Source organism: Sarcophilus harrisii, chromosome 4 (genome assembly GCF_902635505.1).
Source record: "Sarcophilus harrisii chromosome 4, mSarHar1.11, whole genome shotgun sequence".
NCBI classification, from domain to species: Eukaryota; Metazoa; Chordata; class Mammalia; order Dasyuromorphia; family Dasyuridae; genus Sarcophilus; species Sarcophilus harrisii.
Genome location: NC_045429.1, coordinates 298,835,423 through 298,860,583, shown reverse-complemented (window position 1 = coordinate 298,860,583; position 25,161 = coordinate 298,835,423). Strand labels below are relative to the sequence as shown.

Sequence of the window (25,161 nt, the reverse complement as noted above, 5' to 3'; positions counted from 1 at the left end):
TCATTATGTCATAGATAAAAAAGACTATTGATCATTCCAGTGAAAATGCTGTAGATTTCTAGAGAAAGGAACTATAGAAGATTTAAGTGCCAATAGTTGATATAAAGGTGTGATAGTAGAAATAAAAATATACACATATGGAGTTTTAAAAATGCTTTTTTCTGGAGAGTGATGGTGATGCAAAATCTTAGGATGCCTTTGATATATCAATTTACATATAAAACACATATTTTAATTATACATATAATCAGTTAAGTGAATTATTTAAAGCTCTATACCATCCTAAGTAATTTAAGATTCAGAACATTTTATGTGAGGACTCATTCTGAAATGGAAAATTTTTTTCCACTGGGGGTGGGTGGGTGTAGTTCACAAAATCATTTCTCCTAAAATACAGCTTCCCCTTTTCTTCAGTGACTAGCACATAGTAGTAGATGTTTAATAAATATTTATTGAATTGATCAAAATGACTAAAACTCATATGAGTATAATTGTCATGTTTAAATAAAGTCTCTTCTCTACAAGCTTTGAAAATACTCACAGCTTCCTCAGCTTGTCTCTTATAAGATTTCACCTTTGCCTGCAATTTATCTACCAGGTCTTGGAGCCTGAGAACATTCTTACGATCCTCTTCCGTCTGAATGAATGGAAAAACAATATACTCAGTCAAAAAACAGATGCCTGATATCCAGGTTTTGACAAATTATCTTTGTACACTTCAAGGCAGCAGTCACAAAGGATTGATGCAATTTTAATGAAGGCATTTGGGTGGGCCTCGAACAGATCTGGTCATATCTGGAGATATCCTCATTGATATATGGCTGTGATAGGACTGTATTATACATTGGGCCTCATAACTCATATTCACCAAATTAATGTGTGTCTAGGTATATTGAATAATAACTTGAAAGATAGATAATAACAATTTTAAGTTTGCAAAGCATTTTCCTCATGGCCCATTTTATAGATAAAGGAATTGAGGCTAAGAAGCTCATCTATGGCCACATAGTTTCTAAGGGTTGGATCCAGGACTAGAATTCAGGTGTAAAGATTCCAAATTGAAGAAATTACTATTAAATAATGTATCATTGGGTATATAATCCAGGTTTTTTTCCTTTCCTAGGTCTCATTCACTACTCGGTCAGATCAGCATCTGAAGGACACTGTTGATAATGAAATTGGATTAACTTTTTCCTCAGTCTTGTTCAAAGCTCATCCAAGTGGAGCAGTCCATTGTGTTCTACTCAGGTTTAGATGGGGATAGATACTTTGTCTAGATTTCTTAGGGATGGGGGTGATTTGGAAGTAAATGATTTAAACAAAATCACATCTCCCTAGTCCCTTTAGAAAAAATCCATATCTCATTATAATATTAATTCGCCTCATTATTTGTTGCCCAACCAGACTTGATTGTCATCCTCAGAAATACCCATTCTTCTAGTGGCATATAAAGCATTGAGTAAATTCCATGAAGGACCCCTTTGCATCTAAGAGTTCCATCATGCTATCATGCTTTATATTGCTATTGTGGTTGCTATCATGATATTATTATTGTGATTAATAAAATGATTAATTACTAGCCACCATGTCTCTTAAACTTCTTATCAAAACCCAGTGTGCTCTTTCCACAACACTGTAGGATTTTCCAATTTCTTACGAAGGAAGAGGCCCAAATACAGAAGAGTTAGTTCTATTTACCTGGTAAGTGAGTTCCTTTACCCTCCTCTCATGTTTTCGTAGACCTTTAACAGCCTCAGCATTGCGTTTTTGTTCACTTTCAACTTCTCCTTCAAGCTCACGTACCTAAAATCAAATATGATGACTTAAAACAAGGTAGTTTAGGTTTGGGGATAAGAAAGAAGGAAAGGAAAGGACTTTGAATGCTTATTCAGGAATGGTTGAGTTATGGGAATGCAGTCAGGGGAGTATCTTCCTCAACTCTACTTCACAAATGATTTTCTAGGAAGCCCTGACTAAAAATCCTCTGGTACTAGAACAGCAACAATACTAAGCTCAAAGGCTAGAGATTAACTTTGTGGAGGCACGAAAGTATAGCTAGATTTGGAGGTAGTGAAGCTTGATTTGAGACCTGCTGCTTAAATTTCTTGTGTGCTGTGTGACATTAGATGAGCCACTTAACAAGTTGTTTTATCTTGGGAAACTAGTTAAGTTACCTTCCTTTTTTTTTTTTTTTTAAATGAGGGGTTTGAACTACATACTTTCTCAGGTACCTTCAAATTCTAAATCCCTGATGCTGATTGTTCTCTATGCCATTTTGGACTGAAGGGGTTAATTAGGCACATTTGAACATAAATATGTTTTCCATCTCTTGCTTCCATTGATGCTCTAACTCACCTAATCTGAGTTAGAAAATGTCTATCAGGGCGAGCAACAGAGGAAACTAAGAGACAAAGAATACTAACTCACATTTATATTAAACTTTAAGATTCCCAAAGCACTTTCTTCACATAAACCTGTGTGCACTCACACAGTAACTATGTAGTTATTATTCCTGCTGGACCTGTAGTTCAAATCAGAGCTGGGTCATTCTGGGCAAGTCACTTATTCTCTGTTTGCCTCAGTTTCCTCAACCATAAAAAGATATAATAACAGCACCTCTCTTGTAGTGTTTTTGTGAGAATATGAGAAAATATAGAAAAAGCATTTAGCACATGCCTGTATATAGGAGATGCTATATAAATGCTTATCCTCTTTTTCTTGTCCTTGTTACAAATGATGACTTAGAGAGGCAAAGTAATTTGCCCGTGATCACCAAGCTAACAAGAATCTAAGAAAAGATTGAGACCTGTTCTGATTATAAACCCGGTACTTTTTTTTTCAAGTCAATAAACTACTGCAAATATATTTTGAAGATAAGGGACTAAACTGGATCATCTCTGGAAACTACCTCTAGTTTTGAGATAGAAACCCTTCTCAGTCTTCTTTAACCGGAGGGTCTTCCCTCTGAATCTACCCTCAATTTACCCTGCCTACTGCTCATTGATAGGTTGTTTTTTCCATTGTCTCTCTCAGAATTTGAACTCCTGGAGAATATAGTCTATTTTTTGCCTTTCTTTGTAGTGTTTAACATAGTACCTGGAACATGGTTAGTGCTTAACAAATGCTGGCTGGCTGATTCTAAGGCTTTGTAATAACAACTGTATCACTGATATCCACACCAAACTGTTGCAGCTGAATGGCAATGCATTAAGATTTGGGATAATTACTCTGGTCTCCAATTTTTGGATCTGCTTCCTTCCTCCTTTCAAGGCCAGCTGTTCAGCCTCATCCAGACGGTGCTGCAAGTCCTTCACGGTCTGCTCCAGGTTTTTCTTCATCCTCTCCAGATGGGCACTGGTGTCCTGCTCCTTCTTCAGCTCCTCAGCCATCATTGCTGCCTGGTTAGCAATCAAATCAAAAAAAGTATGAAACCTGAAAATGTCAGGTAATCCAATTCCTGCTGGCAAAAGACATGCTTCTTCTACTTACATCAGTGATTGCTTTCTTTGCCTTCTCTTCTGCATTTCGAGATTCTTGAATTATTTCCTCCATTTCACTTTGGAGTTGAGAAATGTCAGTCTCCAATTTCTTCTTGGTGTTAATCAGGCTGGTGTTCTGGTTAAAATCAGTGAAATATGCTTAATGGCTTTTCATAAGGTACTCCTCTGTTAAAAGTAGCTGGGAAACCTCAATTTTGGACCTAGCAAGTGCTCTGTTTGCTATGAGGGTGGCTAAGTGGCAATAGAGCTAGGCCTGGAGGAAGACCTGAGTTCAAATAATTATGAATCTGGGCAACTCTTATTTCTGTTTGCCTCAGTTTCCTCATCTATAAAATTAGTTGGAGAAGGAAATGGCAAACTACTCTGGTATCTTTGCCAAGAAACCTCAAATGGGATCACAGAAGAGTTGGATACAACTGGAAATGACAGAGCAAATATTTGCTATTCTTCCCTAAATAAAGCTTTCTCTGTTTCACCTTATATATGTATACCATGTTTGTATGTGGGCATATATGTATACAATTATTGCTTCTACATTGTGACTTTTCCTATTTGGATTTCATAGCATAAGAAATGAAATGGGAATATTTTAGTTTTGCAGAAGCCTTAAATAATATGCAAGGGTCAGTAGGTGGCATAGAAAAAGTTTAGAAACCCAAAAAAATGCATAAAATATATGTGTGAATACCATATGATACCAACATATTTTATCTTTTAATACCATAACAATTCAGACTTCTCTGATATGAAGGGAGAGCCAAAATTTTTATAGATTTTGGAAAAAATAACTATATGTAATCACACTAGGTGATGTTTTGGTTAGTTTTACTGAACTGATTTTTATTGTTGTTATAATTAATAATGTTATTCTTGTTGCTCAATTATAAAGTAGGAGAGTGGACAAGGATATATTTGGAAAGGAAGGTGACAAAAGATTTCAGTTAATAGTTGTATTATATATATATGTCTGTCTCCACTTACATATATCTGTACATACATACATACATATGTCTGTATATACATATACACATATCCAAAAAAGATTGAACTGCTACGAAAGGGGACCAGAGATCAATTTTCTTTCATATTGGTGTGGGTAACAGGATATTATTATATAGGGTATTTCCTGAGCTTTATTTATTTATTAAAGTTTAATACAAATTCATACATGAACTGTTACAAAATCACCTTTCAGGGCTGAGAGAATCAGTGATGATGATAAGGAGGAGAAGGAGGAGGAGAGGAAGATTCAGGCTGACATCTGAAAAAAAGATAGCCATGCCCTACCCCAAACCCTAGCCTCTGTACTATGGACCTTAGACTTTCTTTTTCTGTATGTCACCTCCACATTCTCCAGAAGAACCACACCCAGTTCTGCTTTTTCCAGTTTCTCAGGTGCTTCATTTTGGTACTTAGTAATAAGAGGGGATACCAAGCACCTAAGAACACCTAATCTATGCTCAAAAATTTTTGTTAAGCCTAGTCCTAAATCCTAGGCAAATAAAATAGTTAGCAATGAAATGAGAAGTCAAAGGCGAGAACTCTCACTTCCCATTCTCTTCTCTGTCACTTCAGCAGCTGTGGCCTTTGCCCAAAAGTTTTAGTGCAGTTTTAAGCTATTGAGCTATTGAATAAACAAAATATTATTAACTAACAAAACTTAAATCTGCTTTAAAATTTTGGAGACACTTTATATCCCATGGCCAATAATTGCTTATATAAAATCCCCTCTAAAGACAATAAAAGAAATGATTCATTAATAAGAGAATGTTTGCATGCCAGGGGGTTAGAATGTCTGATTATCTTTTAAATATTTCTAGGTTTTAGCTTTAAAGGGATAGAGACATTAAACAAAAGTAAATGCTCTTTATTATTTACTGGAATGAAGAATTTCTGAAGGTATTTATTTCCTTTGAACATTTGTGATTTAATTCATGTTTACTCTATTGATTTCAGAAATATATGTTTGCCTTGTGAAAATATTTTCTTGGAAATTGAGAAAGTAGTTAAAAATACTGAAGGTGGTTTTTTCAAAGTTCAGTTCAAACATGCCTCTTCCATCATAATACCATCTTTAATCTGTCCCTTTTTAATCTCTCAAATTAATTTTAAATAAAATAATTTATTTATTTTAAATCCCATCTCAAAAGCAGGAAGGAATCTCTTCTTTGAAGCTCTCATTAAGGTTATTTTATATTTCTTTTCTAGAATTCCTACATATAATTATTTGCATTCTTATTGCATTTTTCCTTCTCGACTCTAAACTCCTTAAGGGTAGGGACTATGTCTTTATATTTTGCTCCTCCTTGCATCTAGTATTATGACTTATATACAGTTCTGAAGAAATTAGCAAACATTTGCTAATTCACTTTATTAATAACTTCAATCTGATTTGTTCCTCATCACTGATTTTGGAGGGAACCAAGGACTCAATAAATCCTCACCTGGGTATGTAGGAGTTGTACACGTTCACTGGCATCCAGAAGCTCTTGTTCTGCTATCTTCCTGCTTCTCTCAGTCTGTTCTAGAGTTACCCGCAGTTCCTCAATCTCAGCCTGCAATAGGTTGGCTCTGCGCTCAACCATTGCCAACTGCTCCTTTAGGTCCTCCTGGCCTCGGAGAGCATCGTCTAGGTGAATCTGGGTATCCTGGATAATAAAGAAAATTGCTTTACTTGTGTGAAATTGGCGTATTTATACCAGGACCTGAACTGGATGATTATGATTACTTGGTGATGCAGATAGAGACTTTCTCTCCCTACCTCTTCCTCCATACAATTGGAGTAACAATAATTTTATAGGGATACCTAACACACTGGATAAGACTGTTAGGATACTTAAAATTTTGAAGAGAGTAGACCATTGAATTGAATCTAACTAGATAAAATTTAATAAAGATAAATTCTTATATTGGGATTAAAATTCAATCTAACAAATAAAAGAAGGAGGAAGCATGTTTAGAAATATAGTTGCCCTGAAAAAAATATTGGGGTTTTATTGCTCACAATGACATGGCAATCAAAAAAGATTATATAATCAATCCATATCTGTAGTAATTGTGTTCATTCCTGGTCACCACATTCTGGGAAAGACAATTAAAAGCTAGACAGGGTCCAGAAAAAGATAACAAGAAAGGCAAAAAGGCCTTGAGGTCTTCTCTTATGAAGATTGGTGAAAGAATCTAGGAATATTTAGCTTGAAAAAAAAAACTGAGGAGAGACATGAGACTTTCTTAAAGAATTTAAAAGACTATCATGTGAAAGAGGGATTAGACTAATAATGCTTGGCTTCAGGATAGATTTAGAAGCAAATAAGAAAATTTAGATTTGATATAAATAAAAACTTCCTAAGAATCAGAGCAACTCAGAAGTGAAATGGATTGTTCTTACTAGAAAGAAATGTCTAAGTTGAACCTAGATGACCATTTGACACATGTCTGTGATTTTTGTGTATAAGATGACCTTCTCAAATTCCTTGCAATTCAAAAATTCTGAAATACTTAGTACTTGTGTGGCCTGGAACGATACACAATCACTTTCATTCTTTTGTTTACTCATTTCTAAATTTAAAAAGTGTTAGCCTAAATGATTCCTAGCAATTCTACTATGCCAAATTTCTCTGATTTAATTAACTATATGGGTTCAGTTTCATAGCTTTGTGGAAAGGAAGACTGTTAAAAATACATTTTACTCCTGACAGGTTTTTTGGGAGGTGGAGATGGGTAAGAGTTCATTTGACAGGCTAGTTAAATCTATTTACCTTTAATAATACTTGGGTATTTCTGTAGTTCCTTATGGCCTCTGCAGCTTGGCGGTTGGCATGATTTAGTTGAATCTCCATTTCATTCAGGTCTCCCTCCATCTTCTTCTTTATTCTTAGAGCATCATTTCTGCTTCTAATCTCAGCATCCAATGTGCTCTGCATAGACTCCACAGTTCTAATGTGATTTCTTTTAAACTGTTCAAGTTCCTCATCCTTTTCAGCCAATTTCCTGTCAATGTCAGCCTTGACTTGATTCAACTCAAGCTGGATACGCAGGATTTTTCCCTCTTCATGTTCAAGTGATGCCTAAATGAAGACAAATTGTTGATTAGTGATAGAAAATGATTACTGTTTGAATTTTTAAAACCTCTGGACTAGAAATCAAATCCCTTCTGGACTCAATTCCACCTTCTTGTTAATACCAGATTGCCTCACTTTGTACAATTATATATATAATATATATAATATATATTCAGAATTATCTGAATAATATATATACAATTGTATTATATATATAATTGTATATATAATACATATATGCATGTATATATCAACACATATACAATCCAAATATGTATGAATTACATGCATATAAGACAAACATATGCATATGCATAAATATACACACATTGGGATTATTCTGAATAAAGCAAATTTTTGGAAATTAAATTTTAAACAAAATAGGGCAGCTTGTTTGTAGAGGGCAGGAACCCAAAAAGGTATACTTAAGGCTCAGTATGATTGATTTAAACCTACAACAAGGTGTTAACTCAATAGAATTAAGATAATGATACTTTAGTTTACATGTACTTAGTATAGTTCTACAAGTTGATACCTATTCTACAAGATTGACACCTATGATGATATACTTAAGAGTATATAAGAGCTAAGAGATCTGGGAGGGAAGACAGACTTAGAGATAAAGAAGACAAGAGGACTGGAGGCTGGAGGACAGACTGAAAACAAAGACCTGCGGCAGGCCTGTCCTTCATTTCTCCACTGAGATCAAGGCCCAATTGAAGGTCCCCCAGAAAGCTAGCCCATCTCCAGGTGAAGGAGACAGACTGTGAAGAAGATAATAAAGATTTTGGATTTTACTCCTGACTATTCTTGTGGTGATTATTCTGCTGAATAATAATTCTGCTGAATAAAGGCCCATTTGGAGGACCTCTAGAGAGCTAGCCAGATCATTACACTTGTTATTTAAAAGTAATCTGTATGAAACTTTTTGGAAGGCTAGTGATCAACACCTAAATTATTTGTTTTGAAAGTGAGAGACAGTAATGTGGAGTAGAGACCCATGATTAAATGCTGGTACTGACACATTAAAATCCTTTTAAAATCCTCTAATTTAATATGACTAAAATTTTTCATCTATAAAATGAGTACCTATCTTACAAGGTTGTTATGAGGAAAATGCAGTGTCAACTATAAAATACTATGCAAATGTAAACTATTGTTAAATCCATATTTCCCTAATGTTGTGTTCTGTTTTCTAGAGCCCCCAAGTTGGGGTGACAAAACATACTGTGCTTTCTAGAGCCCCCACGCCAGGATGTTGTGTGCTTTCTAAAGTCCCTAAGTTAGGGTGCAAAAATGTACTGTGCTTTCTAGAACCCCCACATTGGGGTGTCAAAACATACCTTAGTGGAAGAGTGATGAGGCGAGACTCCCGAGGATGGGTTAAAATATGGAGTATACCAAAGCAATACTTGTGCATGTGCTAAGTATATAAATATATACCACAAAAACAACTTGCTATTGTCTGTAGATTGACACCTGGTATCACTCTTTGCCACCTGGCATCACTCTGTTTCCATTACAATACAGGTTCTCACCACCTCCTGACTTCTCAAGAAAGCTGAGAGCCCTTAGGGGAGATGGGAAGCTGAACCAGACATTGTTAGCAGGTTCCCTCTGTGCTAAAGGGTCTTATACCTTACCCAGAGTTCCTCCATTTTCTGTGGCTCTTGATACCCTAGGTCTGTTTTAGTTCAAGTACAAGAAACACAGAAGTTTTTTTCCCATCATATCTGAAGTAGTCATACCCAGTAAATTTTAAAATTTATATATTAGTGAATACTTGAAATGAGACAGGAATAGTATGTGCCAAGTCAGACAAGACCACCACTACCAACTACCCTTGGACCATGAAACAAAAACTCAAGATCCTAAAGCTTAAGAGCCCAGACAATAGTGCCCTTTAAGCCTGATCAGAACTGCTTCCACTATCACCAATATCATCCATCACGCTTTATAAAAACTTTTCTGCATCCATCATCCAGAAATTCTAAATGATACTAAAATCTAGCAACTACTTCAGCAAGTTTTTCAGGCCCTGCCTTTTCAATAGCCACCAAAGAAAATTCTTGCCAATTAAGTTTTTGGCACTGTTAAATGGTCCAGCATTGGAAATGAACATGGCTTTATCAGTGGAAATAATATTAAAGAAGATAAATTATCATCTACTTTGCTGCTTCACTCATATGTGTTGACTTCCCTAATAGAATGTGAGTGCTTTGATATGAGACTTGTTTTGCCTTTCTACTTATATTCCAAACTTTAGTATAGCAAACACTTAATAAATGCTTTTTTTAAATTCATTCATATAATTATGCAAGCATGCATCCATTAATTCATGAGGGTTTAGAATTAGGTGAAATCAAATGTCTGGGCTAGCTAGAAAATTCTATGATCTTACCTCAGCTTCTTCAAGGGAAGCTTGCAGTTCACACTTTTCTTGTTCTACTTGCTTCTTTACTTTCTCCAATTCATGAAGTTGTTTTCCTCCCTCTGCAACCTGCTCAGTGAGATCAGATATCTCCTCTGTTGGTTAATAGACAGAGAGAAGGTTAGTCAGATGACCAATGGTCTGCTATGGCCCCTTGGTAGAACGTTTTTTGAAAGCACTCACGCTGTAAGTTCTTGTTCTCTCGCTTCAGGGTTTCCAGGTGATCCAAGGATTCCTCAAAGGCATTCTTCATCTTGAACAACTCTGTGCTCAGAGCCCGGGACTCCTTCTGGGAAGCTTCGAGCTCAGCCTGAGTTTCCTCATATTTCTGTTTCCCTTCTGATAAGATCTAGACAAGAGGAATGGTCAGTCTATGGGGTGAATAAAATTAGAGCAAAATAAGCAATTAGTAAAGGGAATGGCCTGGGAATACCTTGTCAAAATTCCTTTGCTTTTTATCAAGAGCAGCACAGGCAGCATTGGATCGCTCTACATCAAGCATGAGATCTTCCACTTCATTTTGCAGTCTCTGCTTGGTCTTTTCAAGGGATGCACATTTGGCATTCACAGCTTCTACATGTTCTTCAGCATCTTGTAGGCGCTGGGCCAGCTTTCTCCTGGAGAGATTCAAAAGCATGAATGAACAAGAGCAGAATCAAAATGTCCAATGAAAATTAGATTCAATTGCTTTAGAAGAGCCCTCAACTCATTCATTGATAGAGTGCCTCATTGAAGAAACACATAACTGAATTATTTCTATACAGTTAATGAATTTCACTATTCCAAATGATGGCAGCTAAGATAATTTTCTACATTTCTGGGTCTAGAGCCCTAAAGTGGCAAGTATAAGTGGTATTATTGTATTCATTAAATTTTTGGATCGTTCCTACTCAATAATGCTTATATTTCTATAGCACTTACTCTTAGCAAAATGCTTATCTCACAATATCCTTTAAGTAAATAGTGTTAATTTCATTATCTTATCTTATAGATGAAGAAACTGTGACTCAAAGAATTGAAGTTAATTGCTTATGGTCAAGCAGATAGTATACTTTTGTAGTTGCTTTTTATATATATATATATTTATATATATGCGGTGTGTGTGTGTGTGTGTGTGTGTATTTGTGACATAGGTACAATACAGTGTAGTCAGTAGTTTGACTATTTAAATTAATGCTTGGTTGCTTAATTGATTTATTAAAGTGATTTTTTTTAATGTTCAGAAAGGGGTTATACATATAAGGTACAAGCATATATATGTGTGTGTGAAGCCAAGGCCCTCTGAAAACTCTGGTTTAGTCTATTTTAAGAATGAGTATTACAAGCTTAGACTAATTCCATATCCTTTAATGCTAGATTTAAGGTTAGTCACTTTTAGGCACACCTCTTTGCAACTAATGATTAGACATTAAGTTATTTTTTTGCTTTGTCCTTAGGTTCATCATACGTACTTGGCCTCCTCTAATTCTTCTGTGCGTTGAATGGCATCTGTCTCATATTTGGTCCTCCACTGGGCAACTTCTCCATTGGCCTTGGATAATGCCCTTTGCATCTCAGCTTTTGCTTCCTGTTCCTCTTCATATTGTTCCCGTAATAAGTCACAGTCATGGCGGGATGACTGCAGGGCATGGGCCAGAGCATTCTTGGCCTATGAAAATGGTCCCATCTATGTGTTAGTTTTATTTGCTTATAAGGAATCTTCATTTTTAGCAGTATAAAAGAATGAATAAGGTAAAAAAATTCTTGAGATACAAAAATACACATAAACAAAAACAAAGAAAAGTTACCATCCATTCATTACTCACTTTAGATTCCTCTTCTAGCTGTCGCTTCAGTTCTTCAACTTGTTGGGTAAAAGCTTGTTTACCCCTTAAAAGCTGAGAAACTAAAATTTCTTTTTCATCTAATTGCCGGGAATATTCACCTAAAATAAGAAAGAGGAATGTTTCATTAGGATGATAGACAAAGAAAAGAAGCTTAAGGCCTGCAAATCCTTGTATTCAGAACCCACTCCTACTAGTTGCTGATTACACCTAATTAAGAAACAAAACCCAAATTCTATGAAAATTTCTGATTTGTTTGATGAACATTAATTGTTTGCCTTTTGAGATACATTTTTCATTTCCAAAATGGAGATTCTGCTTCTAACCTAGAACTTCTTTTCTTTCTAAAATCATGGATTTAGAAGTAGAAAAAACCATCAAACATTTTATATGTATATATATTCCATTTTATAGAAAAGAAAACAGAAAGATGAGGTGCTTTGGCCAAAGTGGGCAATTTTAAGTTTAACACTTTAGGCTCCTTGCCACAGTGAGTTGTCTCCCATACATTCATAGACCAACAAAGAAGCTTGCCTGCTTCTGTCTGCAGCCGAGCTCTCTGGGCTGTGAGCTCACTGACCAAACGCTGTTGCTCTTCTTCTCTGTTCTTAAGTTCACTAACTTGATCTTCCAGACTTCGGCACAGTTTTTCAAGATTTGCCTAGGAGAGGTCAATGAAGCAATGAATGCAATGAGAATGGTGAAAATTTTGCCTTTGGCCACTTTTAAATACAATATATTAGAAGTGGTTATAAAATAATGAAAATAAACATGCCAGAATTAACATATCTAAATGGATGTCCTTCTCTTAAAGTAATGACTTTCAGAGGCTTTGGAGATCTAGAGAAACTAATGTTAATTCCTTCAACACTTACTCTTAAAGAATGACTTAGACACTATAAGATATTTGGGAAAAGATTGTTATTGGTCCTTCATTCTCAAAGAGAACCATGGGTGATGTTTTTGACTTGCAAGGGAATTGGATTTAAGTAAGACAGAGTTGTATAAATTCAACAGTCTCATTTTCTCCTCCAGAGTCATCAGAATGGCAAGACATAAGTCAAGATGACTGGAGATGGCCCTGGATGCAGTGGGAAATCTTGACCTGTTCAAATTAAAGCTGTTTGTCCACAGACAATGGAAAAATAAAACAATGAATCAATTCTCTAGGTGATTCCAAAGTATCTGACAACAGAGATCTATTGTATTCCTGAAACACATATCTAGGTCAGTGACTTGTTTGACTTGGTCATTACTACTAATTTTTGGTGATTCATAAGGGAGTAAATGATATTGCCAGAGGGAATCTAATTGTATGGATAAAGAACTGAATGACTGTTATGTGTAAAGATTATATTTGGAGCAATGGGAGGAAATTGCAAGGAGCAGAATTACTTTATGTAAGTAAAACTTCATAGCAATTAGAACTATCTGAAAGTAAAATGCTTCTTTACAGAGCAGTGTATTGTTTCTCACTATAGGTCTTCAGACAAAGTCTATACAATCATATGTCAAAGAATGGATTCTTGTTAAACTATGAGCAAACTTATATGACTCCTGACTTGCCTATGGAGCCTCTTGATCTAGGTCAAGATCATGTAGCATGATTTCCAGAGATCAGGATCCTTTCCCAGCCTTTGATATTTATTAGCTGTGTGATGTTGGGCAAGTAATTTAAAACTTTCTAATATATAAATGAATGGGGGGAAGCAGGAGGGGAGTCAGCTCTAAATCTATAATTCTATTTCAGGAAACTTGCTTCTACTGCCAGTCAATCTTCTCTAAACCTAGATCAACTCCTAGCATATTCAGGGACAAAATGAATCATAAATATTAAGGGGAAAGAGATTTTAGAGATCACATAATCTAGCTTATTCAATTTACTAATGAGAGCACACTAATATAGTTTGACCTTGTTCACATGGTGAAAAATGGTAATCAAAACCAGAATTTGGATTTTTAATGCCTAGGTTTAGTGCTTTCCCCACTACATCACAGATGTCTTCTCAGGCTAGAAATCAGGAGTAGGTTGGTTAGTTTATTTTTAGAGTCAAGGTTCTAATCTAACATAGGAGTTCTGTATATCTGAATATATTAAAAAGTTTCCTGGGTGCTATTATATTGCTCTAAAAATTAAGTTCTGCTGTTCCAACTTTTTGGTAGATTTGAAAGTCTGATCCAGATCTATCCTTGAGAACTTGGAAGTTTTGACAGGTTTAGGGGCCTGTCTATATCACAGAAGTTTAGAACTGGACAGCTGCAGGTCAGTTTGTAAGTTGGTGAATATCTTCCAATAACCTGAAACTAATCTGCAAGAAAATTCATACTAAAATTATATCATTTTGAAAGAAGAAAATTCAACATTTGTAGCAGGAAGTACATTTAAACAAATAGAACAGGTGTGACAGGTAGAAAGAATCAAAACAGTCACAACTGAGGAAGATGAGTAAGAAACTATTTAGAAATATCAAGATAATATTAAATCTTATTTTGATTATTTTTCTTTTTTCTTGAATTAGATATCTTTAGCATGTTCTACTGTTGGTTTTAAGAGTACTAAATTTCTACTGATATCTTGTTTTAACTTTATCTTCATTACCCAATATCTATCTTTCTCTTCTCAGTAAACTATAAATAATTAAAAAAAGAAAGAAAACAAGCAGCTTGGCAAAACCCACATCAACCAAATATGACAGTCTATTCAACTTTTCACATTCATTGTTCTTCATCTCTACAAAGAAGGGGAGGATTATTTTTATTCGTAACCAAAATATATGTAATGTTTAACCTATATTGTGATTTTGGGGAGAAGGGAGACAGGAAGATAGGTAGAAAAATTTGGAACACAAGGTTTTGCAAAGGTGAGTGCTGAAAACTATCTTACATGTATTTGGAAAAATAAAATACTATTTAGAAAGCTATATGTAAGCTCCTACACTACCTTAGTTTTGGAGAGCATCTCCATGTTACTTGAAAGATCGTCTATCTCCAACTTCAATTCACTCTTCTCTTTCTCTAGTTTCTGTTTGACTCTCTGCAAGTTATCAATTTGTTCCCCAAGCTCAGCAACACTATCAGCGTGCTTCTTGCGTAGAGTGGCAGCTGTGGCTTCATGCTGCAGGGTGGCCTCTTCAAGGTCCCTGCGCATCTTCTGGAACTCAGCCTCTCTTTTCTTGTTCAACTCCACCTGAGCTGAAGTTGCTCCACCAGCTTCTTCCAGGCGCTCACTGATCTCCTCAAGTTCCCGAGACAGATCAGATCTCTGCTTTTCAGCTTTAGCCCGGGAGGCGCGTTCTGCCTCAATTTCCTCCTCCAATTCTTCAATACGGGCCTGGCAATAGGGAAAAGCACATCCATTAGCCCCTTCCTATTAATAGCTAATTCTCTGAGGGTTTGAACCCAAGGAAGTGATGACTTTACCTGCAACTCCTTAATCTTCTTCTGCAGTTGAATTTCCACTGCCTGTTCATCTTCAATCTTGCTTTGCAGATTGCTGATTTCAAACTCTTTCCTTTTAGAACAACAAACTGTTAGTGTTTTATTTTATTTTAATCTAGTTCTCCCTGTCTCACCCAAGTTAGGAGTTCAGAGCCTGCCCATGGGCCTAATCCTTTTGCCAATCTACATGGGATATTTGAACTGCTTTATTTTCACTATGGACTGCTTCACTCTTCTTTAGGCAGTCTGGTTGGCCCTCTTGCTCATGGAAGCTGGCCTTATCAGTGCCAAATTTAATACATTCTCCTAATTAGTTAAGCAGTTTAGAATTTCTGAGCTCAGGTAATACACTAGCCTCAACTTTCCCACTAGAAGGGCCTATGGGGGTTATAGCCTGACTCATGTGAATTAAAAAGACAATCTCAAAAAAAAAAAAAAAGATAGTCTCATATAGATATTGTTTTCCTTGCAACAAAATTAAAACAAAACTGCTTAAATAATATTTCTATCTTTCAATTTTATATCATCTTCATTTCCAAATATTCCTTCTCTTTTTCTATCCAAGAATCTGTCCTTTATAAGGAAGAATAAAAAAGATGAAAAAGAGTAATACAGCAAAACTATCACATAAAATTAATCTGATAATATTTGAAATATTCCACATCCCATAGTACCCATCTATTTTCCACTCTCCTCATCTCCAACTTTGCAAAGAAGTGAGGGAAGTTTTTATTTATTTGTTTGTTTTTTACTCTTTCTCCTGGTCAAGAGTGGCCATTATAATTTGTGTGTGGTTGCGGTTTTTTTCCATTTCAAAGATTGCATTTAAAGCTGCTTACTTTTTAAGTTTTTCATCAAGCTGTGCTTTGTCATTTTCCATATCCATTGTGGATTCTTGGGCTAACTTCAGGTCACCCTCAAGTTTTCTCTTGGCTCTTTCCAGGTCCATGCGAAGTTTCTTTTCTTGCTCCAGTGACCCTTCAAGCTGAATTAGAAAGATGTAAGTAGTTTTTAAATATTAAAGTAAGTTTTTTATTTTTTGGTTTTCTTTTTCAGAAGGAAAGAAGTTTATTTTTTACGACTTACATCATCCACTTGCTGTTCCAATTTGGTTTTGGCTTTGGTTAGTGTATTCACTTTGTCCTCCTCTGCCTGCAAATCATCCAGGGTCTGCTGGTGGGCCTCTTGGAGAGCTTTCTTCTCTTTGGTGAGTTTAGCAATGGTTTCATCCAATCCTGCCATCTCTTCTGTGAGATTTTTCACCTTAATAAGTGGAGAGCAAGATTGTTTTAACATAAAACACATTAACTCTATCAGTAGTGCTGAATACTTATGACAAAAATTTAAATACATAGCTCAAACCTTGTTTTCTGTAGCATGTTTTTCCTTTTCCACCTTAGCTAGTGTTAGTTCAAGGTCATCAATGTCTTTTTTAAGCTCAGAACACTCATCCTCCAATTTCCTCTTTTTGGCTGTCAGTTCAGCATTTACTTCTTCTTCATCTTCAGCTCTTTCAGTTAATTCTTTGATTTTTGCCTCAAGCTGGATTTTATTCTTGATAAGCTGTTCACATCGTTCCTCTGCATCAGCCAAACTATCAGCTTCCTGTGGAGGGAATGCATTCAATTATTGCCTTAGGGATTTAAACTTTAAACATGTTCTTTGAAGAGAAAAAACCACACTTACTGAATTATGATGAATGTTTTCTATTTTAAAGAAGCATAGCTAATTTTATTATGTTGGCTTCAAAAATGCCAAAAAAACAAGTAGGAATAAAGTGTCTACCCATGGAAACCTGACCAAACTTCCTAGGAAACAGGACTTATAATGGGATGATTGTCTTTAAGAGTAAAAATAAGTATTGAAATCTACTAGAAGAAATGCTTTATTGGATGACATTCAGAAGACAAAGGTTTATTTGAAAAATTTTTACTTTCACTGCCTCTGCTTTCTTATTGTCTGGAAAATAATTGCTACTCCAAGCCAAGTTGATAATTATTTATTAAGCCTCTATTATGAGTAAGGCCTAGTACTGAACACTGAGGATACAAAGAAAAGCAAAAATAGTCCTTGTCCTCAAAGATTTTGCAAACTAATGTGGTGGGGGAGGGAGGGACCAACATCAATAAATATGTCCATATAAGATAAATAAAGGTAATAATAAAGGGAAGTTGCTAGCTTTGAGGGGAATTGGGGAAGGCCCTTTATAGAAGGTGAGCTAAGGAAGTGACAGAGATAAAAAGGGAGAGTATTTTAGGCATGAGAGACAGACAGGGAAAAGCATGGAGTAAGAAGGTAGAGTGTCTTGGATAGCATTGTCATTAAAACATCCAAAAAATGCAGAAAAACATTCTTTGCTGATCATCACACTAACCTATCCTTTCTGCAGATCCCTCAACAACAAAGGACCTCTGAAGAAAGGATTCAGCCAATCCTTTGACTCAGTGATACCACTACCAGGATCACATTCCAGTGATGAAGAAAGAGGCAAAGGACACATATGCATACAATTAGAGCTGTGGCCTTTTTGACCATAAGTCCACATCTAGCTATTTCTTTGGGAAGAAGTCAGTTTTTGTGAATAGAAATTTTCTATCTGTAAAAACTTTTATCAACAAAAGTAAAACAAAGTAAATGAGTTGTATATGTATCTTAAAATGAAAAATAAGAAAAACAAATAAAAAACTTCTCAATTATATGGAAATGTAAATTCTAGAAATCATAGATTAACAAAATGGAAAATAAAAAAAGCCTACTGAATTAATAAGACTTGGAGCTAATTTTTAGGAAAAAATATTATCAACTAAAAGAGAGGAAAACTAAATTGCCAGAAGGAAAAGTGAGAATTCACAAGAAATGAAGAGAAAATAAAAGAAATTATTTGAAACCATTTGGTCTAATTAAATGGACAATTAAATTGATAACTGAAATGGCTCAATATTTATAAAAAACATAAAATATGCAGATTAACAGAATGAGAAGTAGAAAATTTAAATAACTCAGTTTTTTTAAAAAGCCATAATTGAACTCCCAGAAGAAAAAAACCATAAGATTAAATGGATTTATAAATGAATTCTGTCAAAGAACAACTAATTCCATTATTACACGAGCTGTTTAAAAAATAGGAAATTCTTTTTATTATTAAATTCTTTTTATGAGATAATATAGTCTTTATATCTAAACCATGGAGACACAAAGCAGAGAAAAAAAACTTTACCAGGAATTCTTAATCTAGGATCCATAAAATTATTTTAAAGTATTAATAACTGTATTTAAATATAATTTTAATCCTATGTACTTATATTTTATATACTTGAAAAATAAGAGTTAACATTTATATAGTACTTATTATGTGCCTGGCACTGTGCTAAGCACTTTACAATCATTATCTTATCATATCCTCACAACAACTCTGGGAAGTAAGTATTATTATTATTCCCATTTTTATAGATGATGAAACTGAGATAAACAAATGTTAAACAACTTGCCCAGAGTCATACAGCTAGTAAGTGTCTGAGAACAGGTGTAACTCAGGTCTTCCTGATTCCAGCCCTAATGTTTGTACACTGTGCCACTTTGTTATCCTATCTGAGATGGATTTCATCTCAGAAGATGAAGCATCTTTATAAGATGCTTCACAGACTTTGTACCACATTAAAAAGAGTGCAAACCCCTATAATACACCAATATCCCTCACGAAAATAAAAATAAGTAAATTTAAATAAAAGTTATCAGCAAAAAGACTAACAACATATGAAAAAGATTATATCCTATGAGTGGGTTGAATTTATATTAGTGAAGAAGGGACCCCAAAACTCTAAAAATCCTTGAAAGAGAAAAATCTCCTTCAAGTCTGCCTCAGTGAGGGACTTAAAGTTTAGTTTAGATTCATGTGAATATCTTGTAGAAAAGTGACTCTCCATCAATCCAAAGCATTGCTACTGTAGAATAATAGAGTGTTACTTTTAGAATGCTTTCAATAATAGTAATCTCTTATTTGAATGTTGAATACTCACTGATTGAACTTGGAGCTGCAAGTCATTTTTCTCTTTCAAGAGAGATACCATCTTTTCTTCCAGTTCCTTCCTTTTTGCCTCAGACTTTGCAAGACTCTCTTTTGTTTTCTCAAATTCCTCTTTCATGGTTGCCATCTCTTTTTCAGTTTCAGCACTCTTGAGCAAAGGCTTGATTTTAAAGAATAATTTCATCCAAGGCCAATGCTTGACATTCATGAAGGCACGGACATTGTACTGGATGCAGAAGAGGGCTTCCCTGAAATTTAACAAAAGGGCAAATTGAATTGCTATAGCTCTGTACTAGACAAGTTATTACTAGTAGTATCAGGGCATAATACAGGTGTCTTGCCCATGGTAAGTGTTTGGTTTTTTAAACTGAATTATTGCAAATGTCATCCTATTTTTAAATAATGTTAATTCTGTTTCTAGATAAAATCTGTATTGATACTGCTTTATTAATGAATTCTGATGAATAACAAGTCTACATAAAGATGCATTTGGGAATTTCTATTTATTAACAACCATAATTTGTCTTTTTTGGTAAGACTATAGGCATACCCATATTTGAGTATATGTACAATATTATATAGGACCTGATTTTCAAAATAATGTGTGGGAAAACATGGAAAATAATATGAGAATAATATGGAAGGTAAGGTGAGGAAGTACAATACTTCTTGGCCACTGCTATTCGAATCAAAATCATGAGATGTTTGTAAGTTTCCATTCCTAAACTAAGCTGGTATATAGTTATTTCATGCTCTTTTCATTATTCTGAAACCCTACTGACTTCTCAGTTTTTTTTAAACTCTGCATTGCAGTGTCCTAAATAGTACTTGATGATATATTGTTTTATTGTTTCATAGAGTTCTCTACTTGCATCATGTTAATCTAATCTCTCCAACCAGATTTAGAGCTTCTTGTGTTCAGGAGTTATATTTTATATTCTTTCCTGAATTAAATAACAATTTCCTTGAGGCCATAATTCAATAAGATTGATTCTTTCTCTTCAAAGAACATGCTTAAATTTAAATCCTTAAATTAATATATGAATATGGTATTTCCTGAAGAAGCTGATAATTTGGCTGATGCAGAAGAAAGATGGGAGCAATTTATCAAGACCAGGCAAAAACTAAACAATTGAGTAAAAGAACTGAGGATGAATAAGTAAAGAGGTAGGTATCTCCCTCACTGTTGAGTACTTAGTATTTACTGATTAATATGTTAATTCACAAAGTAATCATATCAGTTAATAAATTCTCTGCTTATATATGATCTGAAATTCCCAACCTTATCCTTTGTAAAGTCAAGAAAACAAATGAAAGCAAAATTTCTAAAATCAGTATTTTAAATAATGTAATACATAAAAAACCCTAAAAATTATCTATTGCCTATTTTTGTTTTTGTTTTTGTTGTCCTTTATGTTTGAAGAGGACCAAAATAATTCAGTTACAAAAGAAGGGATAAATATAGAAAAAATTATCCCTTTAGATATCTTGGAAATAGCAAAGTACTCCCTCTCCCTTTAAAATTAATATATAAATGTTACTTTTTAAAAATGGGCCATGGATTATATCAGAAACTAATAGTGATGAGGGGAGCCCTAAAACTTTCTCTCATTCTTTCTCTCAGACTTTGGGGGAAAAGCTTAAGAAACGCCCTCAGAGAAGCTCTCCCCTGAGAGATCCGCCCCAAAGAATCAGGATAAAGTGGTTTCATTCTGTTATCTGGATGGAACTAGTTGAGTCCAGGACCATTCCAACTTAGCCTGAGATTTCTATCCAACTCTATTGAGTTGGAGATTAGTCCAGGGACACTCATTCAAATGGAAAATTTCTATTCAATTTCAAAAATCTTATAGAGAAAGGTAGAAGATAACAAGCAGTAATGTCTCATAAAACGACAAGTGAGAGGAGAGAAACAGAGAGACAGAGGAGACAGAGAAGGAGAGGAAGAAAAAGACAGAGATTATTCCAAGAACTTTGAATGATGAAACAGGAAGGACAAGAAATACAAGAAAAATGGAAAAGATCTGTCAACATTATAAAGTATTCTTTTGATCAGTTACATGGAGATTTTACACTTGGACTTTTACATCAATTGTACAATTTACAATATACTCTACTGTAGCAGGATGCAACAAGCTAAAAGATGTGTTAAAACACATAAGTGTATTTTTTTTGTTGATGTGTTTCAATTTCTAAGTTTATCATTGGGAATTAAAATAAAATTTATATAACTTTTAAAAATAAAAATATGGAATTAGCTCATTGTGCACACATAACTTGGATCCAATCTTTCTTCTAGACTCAGGAAATTATATTTATTAGACTATATCTCTTTTGCTCCTGATATCTTTAAACTGCACTTTCAAAAGAAATGCAAATGGATTCAGATTTAATGAGAATATCTACTTCAGATTTAATGAGAGTATCTATTAGATGAAGAAAAAATGTACAGTGCAGTGAAAAAGGACCCAATAAGTATCCAGCTCTTGAGCTTTGACATATTCATAAATAATGAATAATGAGACCAGGCCTCAGCTTAGTTCGAAAATTTCAGGCATCTGAATACTGAAATTTGGATTTGATAAGTGGCAATGAAAACTACAATAGGCTCCTAAACAAGACTGTAACATGATCAAAATTTTCTTAACAAAAAAAGTTTTTTGAGAGTTATATATAGAATAAATTGGTGGGGAGAGATTAGAGGCAAGCAAACAAGTTAGGTTGTAATCAAGTTCTGAGTTCATGAAATACTCTGCTGTATGAAGTAGTGAGTTCCTTGATTCTGGGAGTATCCAAGACGAATCTTTTAGGAATATTAACTAGGGGATTGCTGCTTTAACTGGGATTGGGACAGCTGGGTTCTTCCTAAGGCTTAGTGCTAAAAATTTGATGATTTTGTGTCTCCAGGAGAATTGAAACAAAAACAGAAACATTATTGTTATTTTTGTTACCTTCTTTGCAACATTTTCTGGTACTCCATCCTCATGAGGAATCCTCTGCACATGGCTTGAGTTCGAGTGATAATCTGTGCTAGTTTGTCATCTCTCATCTCCTCCAAGAGACCCAAAAGACCAGCTTTGAAGAAAACCTTAACAAAGAAAAGATAACAAATAATTTTCATTTTTCAGGAAACACAAATATGGAAGTCACTTATATCATATTGGAAACAAAGAATTAGTGTTTATACCTTGGTGTGACCAAATTTATACTGGGTATGATCCACGTCAATAGATGCAAGAAGCTTCTCTGAAGCCTTCTTACTATCAATGAACTGCCCTTCAGGAATAGCACTTGCATTTAAAACCTTGTATCTGTTAGATTAAACAAATTGGAAAGTGTTATAATCCATTGAAATATTAGTGTAGTAGGTAATTAACTTGTTGTTTATTTGTTGATTTCAATTAACTTCCACCAATAGAAAAATGATAATACTATGAATCAAATGACTTATGTGTCATATACCTTGATATTCCTAGCAGTGCAGACTAGATAGCTTCAAAGGCCTGCATTGAGTAAATGGCAGATAATAAATAACAATTGGTGAATGAATTTGTTAATATAACTGAATCTCAAGTGAAATAGTTCATCTAACAACTAATATTTATTATAGTGCTTACTATGTGCTGGACATTGTGCTAAGTGCTTTACAATTATTATTTTATTTCATCCTTACAATAACCCTAGGAGATAGCTACTGTTCTTATTCACATTTTATGAATGAATGGCATGTCTAGGGATGTGTCTACTAAGTGTCTGAAGTTATACTTGAATCTAGATCTTCTTGGCTCCAGACCTGGAAAATTTCCATCTTGGAATCTGAATTCAAATTCTGTTTCTGTCAATGTCTTTTCCTCTCAAATTACCTTCTATCTGCTATTTATATATTTTGTATGTACCTAATTATTTACCATGGTTTTCACTACTAGAATTGGCCCTCCTTTTAGGCAAGAACCGTATTTTTGCCTTTCTTTAAATCCCTAGCCTTAGAATTGTTCTTGACACATAGCACTCATTAAATGATTTTTGATTCACTGACACAGTGCAGTATGATCCTAGGAAAACTCTTAACATCTCACCCCCCCCTCCAAGAAATGTTCTAAAACTATAAGTTGTAATACAATTGCTTCTATACATTTGTAGGTTTCCTCCCAGTGAGCTTCCTTCATTTGATGAAATCAGAAGTCTGGATAAACAAGCAAACAAAAATCCTAAACAATAAATATATCCAAAGAAATACTAATGATAACATGAGAAGAAAGATAAAAATCAAAATGTTTGAAGAAAGAGACCATTAAGGAGAAAGGACCCACATGTACAAAAATACGTATATCACCTCTTTTTGTGGAAGCAAAAAATTAGACATTGAGGGGATGTCCATCAATTGGGGAATGGCTGAACAAGTTGTAGTGTATGAATCTAATGGAATGCTATTGATCTATAAAAAATGATGAACAGGAGGATTTCAGAAAAATCTGGAAAGACTTACATGAACTGATTCTGAGTGAAATGAGCAGAATTAGGAAAACATAGTACAGTAACAGCAACAATGCAAAATAATCAACTATGATAGACTTAGCTTCTCTCAGCAATGCAATAATCTAAGAGAATTCCAAACTCATAAAGGAAAATGCTGACTATACACCCAAAGAAAAAACTATGGAGTCTGAATGTTGATTGAAGCATACTATTTTTACTTCTTTTTTCTTTCTTGTGGTTTTCTCTTTTGTTCTTAGTCTTCTTTCCAAACATGACTATTTTGCAAATAGTTTAATGCGATAGTGCATGTATCTATATCAGATTGCTTGCCGTCTTGGGGTGAGGGAGGTAAGGAAAGGAGAAATAAAAATTTGGAACTCAAAATCTTACAAAGATGAATGTTGAAAACTATTTTTGCATCTAATTGGAGAAAAATAAAATACTATTAAATAAAAAAAATTAAAAAGAAAGTCTAAAAAATGATTGAAGAACTGAAAGATTTCATGGCCAACTATCTCATTGTACAGATGAGAAAATTGAGAGAGTATGACTAGTCCAAGGTCACAGAGAGAGTAAAAATAATAGTGTAATTTGAATTCAGATCTATATAATTTGACTCCAAATCCAATATTATTTTTACTTTGCCTATTTATTGCTTTGCCTTCGTGAAACTGCATTAACTGTATCCTGGGAAAATCTGTTTTTCTGCTGTTTAATCCAAGTGTAGTTCTCATCTTCAAAGAGTGTTACATTTTTATCCATCTTGGTATTCTACCTATGCAACATCTTATGTGTTCACTTAACCAGTTAAACCTGAAATATACAGTATTAAATAACATTGCATTGCTGTGTTATATGAAAGAGATTAGGGAAAGGCTGACCTCTGTTTGAAATCACCATACAAGATTCTGCTTGGAAATCCTTTCCGGCAGATTCTGATGCCTTCTAGCACTCCATTACACCTCAGCTGGTGTAGAACAAGTTCATGTTCCATGACACCTGAAAGAAACCACCATATTTGTTTACCATCTTGGGAAATAAAAAACCTCAGAGCCAACATGTATATTTTAATCTGAGATTCTCTTACCAGGAGTTTTGGTTTCATTGGGAATGAGACATCGTACGAAATGAGGGTGAGTGCTTCTCAGGTTGGCCATCAGCTTGTTTAAGTTCTCCTAGAAGACCAAAAGACAAAAATTTCATGAATGTAGATGACATAAGAATCATATAACCTCAGAATCAGAAGGAACCTAAAATCCTGTTTAACCTGTAAAGGAATCACCTTTTTACAAAGGAATCACCTTTTTAAATTAAAAATATAAAAATGGTATCTAGAATTGAAAAAAATATTCCACATGTCAGCTGATCAAGTTAGATTACAAGAAATTTGCTGCCTCCTATATTCTGG

At 34.6% G+C, this 25,161-nt stretch overlaps 1 protein-coding gene across 1 annotated transcript in view; it reads right to left on the bottom strand.

Moving 5' to 3' along the window:
* Nucleotides 1–25,161, bottom strand: part of LOC100919827 (myosin-8) — a 40,703-nt gene that overhangs the window by 1,173 nt on the left and 14,369 nt on the right. The window contains exons 18-39 of the mRNA XM_003759333.2: nucleotides 24,841–24,928; nucleotides 24,635–24,752; nucleotides 22,465–22,588; nucleotides 22,229–22,365; nucleotides 19,270–19,525; nucleotides 16,616–16,858; nucleotides 16,340–16,516; nucleotides 16,093–16,238; nucleotides 15,236–15,326; nucleotides 14,757–15,146; nucleotides 12,350–12,476; nucleotides 11,798–11,916; nucleotides 11,444–11,640; nucleotides 10,426–10,609; nucleotides 10,176–10,341; nucleotides 9,963–10,087; nucleotides 7,259–7,567; nucleotides 5,945–6,148; nucleotides 3,490–3,615; nucleotides 3,228–3,398; nucleotides 1,699–1,803; nucleotides 542–637 (exon numbers count right to left, since the gene is read on the bottom strand). Of these exons, the coding sequence (XP_003759381.1) occupies nucleotides 542–637; nucleotides 1,699–1,803; nucleotides 3,228–3,398; nucleotides 3,490–3,615; nucleotides 5,945–6,148; nucleotides 7,259–7,567; nucleotides 9,963–10,087; nucleotides 10,176–10,341; nucleotides 10,426–10,609; nucleotides 11,444–11,640; nucleotides 11,798–11,916; nucleotides 12,350–12,476; nucleotides 14,757–15,146; nucleotides 15,236–15,326; nucleotides 16,093–16,238; nucleotides 16,340–16,516; nucleotides 16,616–16,858; nucleotides 19,270–19,525; nucleotides 22,229–22,365; nucleotides 22,465–22,588; nucleotides 24,635–24,752; nucleotides 24,841–24,928 (3,699 nt within the window). The remainder of the gene's footprint in view (nucleotides 1–541; nucleotides 638–1,698; nucleotides 1,804–3,227; nucleotides 3,399–3,489; nucleotides 3,616–5,944; nucleotides 6,149–7,258; nucleotides 7,568–9,962; nucleotides 10,088–10,175; nucleotides 10,342–10,425; nucleotides 10,610–11,443; nucleotides 11,641–11,797; nucleotides 11,917–12,349; nucleotides 12,477–14,756; nucleotides 15,147–15,235; nucleotides 15,327–16,092; nucleotides 16,239–16,339; nucleotides 16,517–16,615; nucleotides 16,859–19,269; nucleotides 19,526–22,228; nucleotides 22,366–22,464; nucleotides 22,589–24,634; nucleotides 24,753–24,840; nucleotides 24,929–25,161) is intronic.